The 10,171-nt window shown below is 42.7% G+C and overlaps 1 protein-coding gene across 2 annotated transcripts in view; it reads left to right on the top strand.

Moving 5' to 3' along the window:
• The window catches only part of cpne5a (copine Va), a 70,971-nt gene that overhangs the window by 26,709 nt on the left and 34,091 nt on the right, over window positions 1-10,171 (top strand). For both annotated transcript variants that reach the window (XM_023427611.2, XM_023427609.2), the window contains one exon: window positions 6,451-6,514. In XM_023427611.2, coding sequence (XP_023283379.1) covers window positions 6,451-6,514 — 64 coding nt within the window. The remainder of the gene's footprint in view (window positions 1-6,450; window positions 6,515-10,171) is intronic.

Below are 10,171 nucleotides of genomic sequence, written 5' to 3'. Positions count from 1 at the left end.
ACACTCAATGCTGTAGGTTACACTACATGACTGCAACCAAACAACAAAACAAGGATGATGTTGGTGACAATGTGGTCTCATAACTTGCACCTTGTTTCCGCCGATAGAAAAACAAACACATTCTTTTCGTTTGGTTGTTTTGTATATCCGCCTGAGATTTTTCTGCACCATATTTTTTATTTATTTTTTTTTCCCTATTTACTTGCTTTGTGCTGATTCTAACAAAGCTTCAAAGAATTTAGCGCAGGTTGCCTGTAGCTACCTGTTTTAAACACAAACACCGGCTCTTGCAGCACCAGTAGGAAACAGCTCTCTTTTCCTCTCTGAGAACTACACTAGGTGTTCTAGTGTCCCTTTGAATTAGGTGGTACACTTTTCATGCTCTTTTTTAATCCTTGTGAGGTGAGGGATTACGGGTGCTTATCGGTGTATGAAGATCAAGGGGATTAAAGGTATAATCCCATTTGAACCCACATAAGAGTTTTGGCAGCCTTGTCCAATTCTGTCAACTATGATCTGCCTACTGCCCCAAATGTTTACTGTGGCACAAAACCAGATTATCTGTCTACCCTCCCTCTCTGCTGGTCTCTGACTCAACTCGAACCAGTCAGATTTGTTCATTTACTCCAATCCAATTGTCAACCAGAAAGTTTCACCGGATTGACTGAACTGGACAGTCTCAGTGAAATCATTCTTTTGTGCAGTAAACATTTTCCTATTTCTCATCTTATTTCTTGCTTTGCCTCAGACTCCACCTTCCCAAATAATACCTTTTAATTTGCTTATGCCCACTTAGGTGTGAAACTGTGAAACAACAGTTTTCCTAATAACACTGCAGTTGTTTTGCCTCATAGGGAAGTGTGTAGACCCACCCTGCAACAGCTGCAGTGTGGGGAAAAAAAAAAAAATCATTTTCTTCATCTTGGGCTCTCATTCATATTGTCGAGCAGATAACCCTCCCCCACTCATATATGCGTGACACGTTGCAGCGTTGTTAAATATCAAGACCATTCCTCATTCTAATGACCTAATGTGAACGGCATCAACAATTGCTTCCTTCTCCCTCTTCGGACGTTATTCTCGCCAACCTCCATCCACCCCACCTCCGCGCTGGGAGGTAATAGAGAATGCAGGCCGTTGTGAATCACCATTTCACGACAGCAACTGTCTCTGGAGGGGAAATTATAGAGGCCATACATTGAGGCTGAATATCAAGGATATAATATCTCATGCACAATGATCTTTGATGCTTATTTTGTGCAGGAATTAGCGACTGGAATATGCTCTCCCCTCTCCCAGTGTTCTCATTGGTATTCTGCAGAACAGGAATATCAGAAACTTTGGCCAAGTAATTGTAGTGATGCTGAAATATGCTGCTTGATCTCTTTCCATTCAGTTGATCAAACAGGGGATCTGTCAAGTCAGCTGTGGTTAGCTCTGTTTCAGTGTGAGCTAAGAGCATGACAGCACTTCTTCCTTCCACTCCTTTGTAGGGAAAGGGAGCCACAGTGCTACAAGACCCCGTTTCACTTCTGTCTGTACTTGTTTATTTTCGTTGTGAAGTTTTGTTTGATCCTCTGATAGGTTTCTGATCCTCTGGGTTTCCACACAAACATGATGATAATCTGACTTAATATGAGGTCTGCTGAGGTTTTCACAGGCAACATTAATACACATCACAGAGGGGCATTGGATAGGTCAGGACCATTTGGCACGGTGTCTGTTGAGTGCCGAGGGTAACCTGTAAGTGACTGTATGAATTAAAGAGAACTGTGAATGGTGTTAAGTATCATAGCTACTCAGCATGAGGTTAGTGCAGTCACTACTCACTTGCATTGCTGAGATGATGGAAGCCTTAATGCCTTTATTATATAATCATTAATCAGTCACTGGAAGCACAGAAGCCATGGATGATAACAGGTAGTCATCAGTCTTTTCTGAACAAGACGGCCTCATCAAACATCATTCATTGTCTACGCTTAACTGTGAACTTAGATGTCATCACTGCTTCTGCAAAATCATCTGTTCTTTACTACTGTTCCTCTCAAGTATAGATTGCCTTTAATCTAATAGAAAGTAAGTAATAGAATTGCATAGAGCTAAAATGACTGTTCTTCAGATACACTTAAGGTTGTTATTGAACTCACTTGTTAAAAATGAACCACTTAACTCGAGCCTGTTACAAAATCTTGAATTGCGACCTTTTATGTTTCAAATTTAAAAAAAAAAAAGAAAAGAAAATTATCTTATTTTATTGGCTGGGCAGAGGAAGCTAATGTTTGATACATATGATATAAATATCAGTCCGCTGTTGCTTGCTGTGATTTTGCCGAAATGTAGCTAAAATTTGGAGCGTGGCAATCAGCCAATGAGATTATGAAAGGCCTTTTAATGCATTTTACATGTTGACATTATTACCTCAAGGTGACAGCTCAAATAGTTTTCAACATGGAAAGGGTCTGCTTCTGTGGGGAGCATTCATTTGTAAATCTCACACCCTTTTTCTTTTTCTTGTATTCAACTGGAAATGTTTTGCCTGATAGTGAGAGTAGAGAAAAGACTGGGAGGTCACTGCAAACATGAGCAGTGCATTTCAATAGGGGTCTAACAAGCTCTTGTTCACTTCTCCTTGGCCTGTCCAGTACTGTGAATATGTGAGTGGACGAGGGAGGGAGTGACCAACAATGGAAGACTCATGCTACCCAGTGTGCATTGTGTGTTTGTGAGAATCGGTTGATATTATCATACTGTATTTAACATTGTTTTTTTGGTTTTTTTAGACTTATTGACTTTCATTTTATCATTATTGAAGACACTAATTGACTCAAATTATGCTGACATATTGCAATGATTAGCTGAAAACGCACTCTCCTCATTGACATTAATTGGTTTGTAAGATGAAGTAACTGCAATGCACAGACATTTAAGCAAACAGCTAATTCATCACTGAACAGTATTTGTCGAGTCTACAGACAAGGCTGAGTGCGCGCCATTTTAAATAATCTGCTCCCTTTAGACCTCGCCCCCTCACTTATTAAATGGTGCGGAAGGGAAGGGAAGGAGGGCATGGAAAACAATTATCGAAATGCACCTTAGGATTCATCATTGGGATATAATATCCTCAAAGAATTTCATAAAAATGCAGTCAGGCAGATTGCACTCGAACTAACATGTAGCACTGTCAGGTCAGAGTTGAAAATGAATCCTAACTGATCCTAATTGGGGTTTTCTAAAATGCTATAAAGAGGCAGCTGCAGTAACTATGAAAATGCCAACATCAGTTGATATTAGCCTAATGTTAACAAATTAAACTTGACCAGTCTCTAATTAATATGTATTTGATGATCACTTTATATGAAAATATGAAAGCTCATGATGATACAATTCAGGATATAATTTGGTCACAATCTGTGTGTTTATATCTCCACATAAAAACATCCTTAATCACATGACTGCAGCACTCACGCTACCTAGTGACAATGTTATGAAGTGACACATATTAGTTGACTTTATGTGTTCGTTTGACTTTGCTGGTTGTGATGATGTAACTTGTCCCAGCTCACCCACCTCCATGACAGAAGACACCATGATACACATCCCCACCATAGACTGTGAATAAAGATGGCCGTAGCCTCGGTGACATCACCCACAGTTTTCTGAAGAGGAGGTTTGAAGCTCAGAGTGAGCTGTTCTGCCATCGCCATCTTGGCAGTGTCTGACTCTAACCCTCTAGCTCCCGGCTAATCAAGAAATGGGCAAAGAGGAGGGGCGTGTGTTGAGCCGAGACTTTGGTGCATGCTGGCTTGTGGCAATCATACGCTCGTCCACCTGTCACTCAAAGAGGCCACACCCTCAATCATGCAGAACTTTAATTAACTGTACCCCCCCCCCCCCCCCCCCCCTAGCCTCGGAGGTTGATCCATTATTATATATTATATTTGATCCATATGTGACCAAAATATTAATCAAATTGAAACAAAATACTGGAAAGAGAAAGACTAAAAACACAGTCTGCCCTCATACTGTACATAGATATGTATATGGATGTGATGAGGCAACCTGAAACACTGAAGCACAACTCATTATTCTGTTGACATGGGTTGGTTAGCTGGGGATTGCCTGGCTGTTAAACTTCACAAAACACCCTGATGTTGTTTGACTGTGGAGATTTGAATATTCAAATGTTTGAACTGCAGCAGAATCAGCGGAGACAAATATGACACACATTTACATGGCCGACTGATTAAAGCCCGCCAGTTTCTTGCGGCAGTCGGACTGTAGGCCTTGTTCAGTGCAGATAGTACAGGAAGGAGGACCACAGCAGCACATTTCACATAATTTCATCATCAAAGCGTTCTCCCACTGAGGAAGCATCAATGAATGTGTGCTGAGCGAATGAGGCCTCTTGATGCAGGACACTTCATATCCCCAGCAGTCACGTGTCGGTACAGAAGCTGCTAAGAGCTGCAGAAAACTGCTCAGTCCGGGCAATAAAAAGGAACTCGTGTGCCTCAGATAAATGACAGGAACTGTGTTTATCCATTCAGTGCCCGCTTACTCTTCAACTTAACTAGTCACTGTCAGAGAAAATGCCGCACTCAGTAATGCATGCTTAATTCAAAAGACCATTGCCCTTTTGGTACCTGCCGTCGTCTCAGCAGCAGATCAGAGCAGGGTGGCGCATCTTAATGCATCTGGTTGATATTTTATCAATCACTGGATCTCATTTCCCAGTTTGAAAGACGTACTGGTCGTTATCGTCACCAGCGTGAGACAACTTGGCCTGTGCAGAGTTTACTGGCCTCATTGGTCAGCGGTTTACTGGCTTTTTGAAGTGTCATCAAATGGCATGGTGGTGACTCTGAGTGAAACATAAATTATTCAAGGACAGTTAATTCACCTTGAAAGTGGTCTCCATGGAGCTTGAAGATAGAGCCTGAGAATGAAGTGTGCCTACCCTCCGATAGTGTGACGGCCTTTTTGAGCCGAACGGAAGTCTGATAGTTCTTTTGCACATACTGGTGGATATGCAAAAGCTGAGCTTGGATGATTTGAGCAGTGGATATATATTGAGATATTGATCAAAGTTGATTGATCAGGGGCTACAGTTGCTTTTATGGAGCATTAAACTGTGTGTGTTCATTGCCAGGGAAACTGGAGAGAGGTCGCTAAGGGTTAATGGAAACACCCCACCCCCAACACTTCCTGCACAAGCAGATAAGAAAAAGGAAACCACACTCTATCTCTTAATAGGTTCCCTGACATATCGAGTGCTGTATGTTCAGCCAGTGCAGGTTTATACTTCAAATTATCTTTGTAAATAATGCAAGCTTCTGCTGCTCATAGTTAAAGGCTTCCTCTCATTTAGCAGTATTGAATCCAGTATTACTGCCAGTCAGATCAACTTGAAGAGGATCAGCAGCAAGTCTGACCTTCTAATGATTAGTCTCCAGCTAAGGCCACAACAGGACTCCCGTGTAATTTCTGTCTTGATCTGGAAAGATGACAGGAGCATCAGCAGCTGGAGGGCTGCTGTATGATTGGAAGGGAGATATGTTGTCTCACTCTGTGTTGGGAGGAATCGACTCTCTGCTTCTCACAGCTTCAGTGGACGCTGAAAGTTGGCGAGATTGAATATCAAAAAGATTCTCTTCAAAAAAATATAGCCAAATAACATTTAGTACGAACTCTGGAGAAGTGCTGTGTCTATTTTTGTTAGTGTCATCGGATTGGCAAGCTACTGAGGAGGTCATGTGCTGAAACACAGAGAGGCTGCAAAGCTCCCTTGTGCTGCGATATGTCTTGATCTTCTGCTGGAGCAGAAATCAGCGGTAAACAACAGCAGACCTGCGGAGCTTTAAAGTCTCAGGGTGGTGGTGGCAAACAGGGATCACAGGAGTTCTGTGTCTCAGCAGTTTTATTCCACATTGTACCAAAACACTCAAAACCCGGTATTTATAACTTGCTTTTGATTCATTAAGAGTGGTGAAACAAAATAATGTGCTCATCATCATCTGTCAGACTGTCACTTTTACATTGTGTATTGCATTATTGGATTAAAACTAATTTTATGTTGAAAATGCACCTGTATAGTCAGAAATGAAAAGCGTGACTGTCAATCTCTCTTAATTATTATAATTTTTATGTCTGGTTTGCTGTCTGCTGGGAATCTTTGTTGGCATACGGGATGTGACAAGTCAAGACCGTGGAGTACAAGTGAAAGCCTGCTGCTCCGCTGTACTTTAGCCGTCTTGGAGAAGATAACTGGACGCACAAACGGAGGCTGATGCTAACTCACCTCCAGCAGCCAGCTGTGCTGCAAAATACAGCACAGTGCCTCTCAGTGCCCTTTAGGCCACAAACCTTCAAAATTATCAAGTGGATCTTCAAGGTTGTGCTGTGAACATGTTTTTGTCGAAAGGGTGAATCATATCTATTTTGTTTTCACAGTGGCATACCTGGGAAGAAATGTGGGACCATTATCTTGTCTGCTGAGGAGCTGGGAAACTGCAGAGTAAGTCCAAAAAGTGTTGACCAGTTTATTTTTTAATTGGCTTACTATGATAATAATAATACATGTTTTGCAATGTTCACTGATCTAATTCGAAATGGGTCCTATAACAATGGTACATTAGAGTTTAATTGGACATGTTTATAGTGGCTGATTATGGCATGTCACTGTGAAATTGTATGTGACACTCTTAAGGGAATGGCGCGTGTTGTGTGAGGTGTTCACAAGCCTGCTGGAGTGAAGTGGGTTGTTTAACAGCCTCGACTTCAGTAAGATTTGTTGTATCATAACTGTCCCCATTAAACCAGCAGGATATGCCATGTCTCTATGCAACTGTGTTTGTCATTTGGAAATGGTGTACATAGTGAATATGTTATGGGTTTGAATGGCTATTTAATGAGCCTGCGTTCATTCCAATCACTAAAAACAAGCATTTCCCCCTATGTGTGGTGTGTTAATCCATGAGTCTGCTCTAATAACCTGTGTCCACTAATGCCCATTGGCTTTCTCTCTATCCTGCTAAATGAAGATAGTAAATAATCACATTATGCTGCTGCCAGTGGAGCATGAGAGAGTAGCAAGACTTATTGGCCAGAACAACTGGCCTCCCTCAGAGGCTATAAAGCCATTGAGCTGCAACTGCTGTATAAATGTTTTATGATGTCTTAATACATACAAGCATCTAATGTTCCAAAGCTTTATAACTTCCCGACATACATGTTGAGTAAAAACACCTGGTTGTCGTGGCTTTGAGGATTTTTTTTCCTGACAAATAAACAGTCTCCCATCAGAGTGAGACAGATAGACCATGCTGATGATAAAACTGCCATCATAACCATTGGTGATTCGGTCCTGCTGGATTGAAGTGTCGGTGCTCGAAGTCATTGAGGGGCTGCTGTGAGTCATCAGGTGCACTGGATCTGATGATAGGAGTTAGCATCATCACTGCAAAGCACCACTTCAAGAAGCCATTTTGTAATATAAATGCAAATGATCATTACTGGTACAAATGACCATTTCCTTTCTCCCAGACTCAATGAGAAAGACCCAGACTTGACATGTCACTCCGCACCTGCCCTGTTTACTCTGGTTTGAGTAAAGACCAGGACGATTAAAAGAAAAAATGGCAGGTTTCAGATGGAGGTGCTGCTGTCAGCACGGTTCCCTTACCTATGATTTATAACAGTTTGGAATTGGTACCATCCATCTGGATGGTGTTTATTCTATAATCCACCTGTGACCAATAAATGGAGACAGCAGAGTTGTTGCTTCGCCAGAGGTAAACACTGCAACTCTTGTTTGGGGAAACTGAAACCGGCAGAATGGGAATCGACTGGGGAAGTTCTGCAGGGACTGTTAACCGAGAGGCAGGCCAGGTGTCATTAGACAGAGCAACAGCCTCTGCATGGATCAAAGGCTTCCTCTTGGCTGTCGTTACCTCTGGCACATAAGACATGCTGAGCAGCGGCTGGGTTCCTTCCAGATCCTCCTCACAGTCCACCCGCAGCTCTGGCTGATTTAAATCTAAGTAAACCACACAGCACTTTACATATGACAGCAGTGAACCACAGTGAGCTCTATTACCAGCTGCAACAGCGGGCCTGGTGCTGTTCTCACCTTTTGAGACTGTGTGTGTGTGTGTGTGTGTGTGTGCCTGCAAACTGTGGTCCTGGAGAGACCTAATGTAGCAGGAACCAGCACAGGGGTGGTTTTCAGCACTTTGGCAGGTGTTTATATGCCTGTATGTCTGTGGACAGATTTTGTTCCCAGCGATAGCATCACAACCGTGAGAGAAACAGTCAAAAAAACTTTACAGGTGTGTAGTTGAGATCGAGGTTTGAAGATGGGTGTGGCTTGACCCGGTCCTGAGCACTCATGGGTCAGAACGTCAACATTTGGATGGGTGTTGCAGCTTGTGTTTGTGTACATTTGAAAGATTGTTTCTTCCTGTTCATGTAGTAGGCAACACATAAGTGTGGTTCAGTGTATATGAACATACACATGGTCAGGTGAAGTCCATATTATTTATATAAAATCACAAATTATAGATTTGCTTCTAGCTGAGCTTTACAATCTGTCAATATGACCCCCTCTGTCCTTACACCTTCAGTTAGGTGCCTCCTGAGCCTGTGTACAGTATACACTCAACATGCTTTGCATTGTGTTTCCCTTGACTGAGTATTCTTCACTTTATCACTGCAGTTGTAAAACGGGATTGAGCTTATTACTGTCACTGTTAATGTCACCATTTTTCTTTTGTGTATATAAGACTGTTCCTCACAATGACAGAAATCCGTCACCCGAGCCTTATGGTCATAATAGACAAACGCTCAAAAGAATGGAGTGATGCGTGAAGCGTACAGAGGAATTGTGTTAATTTCTCCTTCGTATAATCCTCTGGCTCATGATTCATTCGGTGATTCATTACAGTACACCATCCTGTGGAAGCCAAAAGCTTATTTAACTTGAATACAAGTATTGTCTGCATTTCCTCCTTTTCCTTGGAAAGACCAGTCCCACTTTCTGAAAGTGACAGTGAGCATAGCTCTGCCACTTACCCCATGCAGTGATATCTTGGCGAGGCAGAGAAATGGGAAGAAGGATGCAGACTGCGCTCAGTATTCCCCTGCTGCTCCTAAACCTCAGTGGCTGAAATGAATGTTCTGCCTTTTTCCCCACTTAATGAGAGAACACGGCTAGGCTCCAAAGTGGGTATGTGTTATCTGTGCCTAATGAAGGCTTAAGGCACTGTGTTGCCATGATAGTGTAATTGTAGAGGCTGTGTCAGGGCTAAGCAGGATGGTTATCAGATGGTTCTATTTTTAAGGGCTTTAATAACTGACCTAAGCAAACATGCCCAAATGTATGAGTGAGTGAGTGAGTGAGTGAGTGAGTAGCTGTGTCCCAATTCGGGGGCTGCATCCTTTGGAGGGCGCATGCAAAGACCGATTGCGTCACAGCGGCGTGACTAGGCGACGAGGCTCCTTCAAACGTGTCCTTCTTTATCTGGGAAACGGAGGATCCAATAGGCGGATCCTTCTAGGCCCAACCTATCGCAACATTCAGTGTGCGCTGGTTTCCAAAGTAAATAACACTGGCAGAGAACCTGAGGATTACATTGTTAAATGTAAGTATTGGGTTTCAGCTCAGTTCCAACAGCTAACGGTACAACTGTTGAAACCAAGGGCCTTAAAACCTCAAATTTTTGTGAAAAAAAGGTACGTGTTGTCAAGTTGCTAGGCGACAGGAGTCACGCTTTGTGATGCGATGGTGACGGCGGGCATGGCTGGTGACGCACATTGTAAATCCTATGTAGACCAGACCGTCTCATTTTGGTTTGGCCTTCTCCGTCTACGACAGCTACGAAGGGCCACGCCTTCGTAGAGTGCGGCCTCCGACAATGCGGCCCTTGAGTCGGGGCACGTCAAGTGAGTGAGTGACACCATTGGTCGACCGAGTGTTGGACTTTTCCCATTTGGCAGTTGCACTTTCAAAATGATTTGGTGCAAATATTTTCTATTGTGTCTATTTACAGCACATCCACAACACTTTCCACTGGCAGATCCCTTCGGTGACTTTTTTCAAAAAAGCACTAAGTGACAAATCTAGCGACATTTTGGACAAACTGCTTTCCATAGAAGAGAGACGTCAGCAGCACCC

This window comes from Seriola lalandi, unplaced genomic scaffold (assembly GCF_002814215.2).
Source record: "Seriola lalandi dorsalis isolate HSWRI2012SDOR001 ecotype SW California unplaced genomic scaffold, Sedor1 jcf7180002054861, whole genome shotgun sequence".
NCBI lineage: Eukaryota > Metazoa > Chordata > Actinopteri > Carangiformes > Carangidae > Seriola > Seriola lalandi.
The sequence above is the reverse complement of the archived record's forward strand: the minus strand, read 5'-3'. Positions and strand labels throughout refer to the sequence as shown.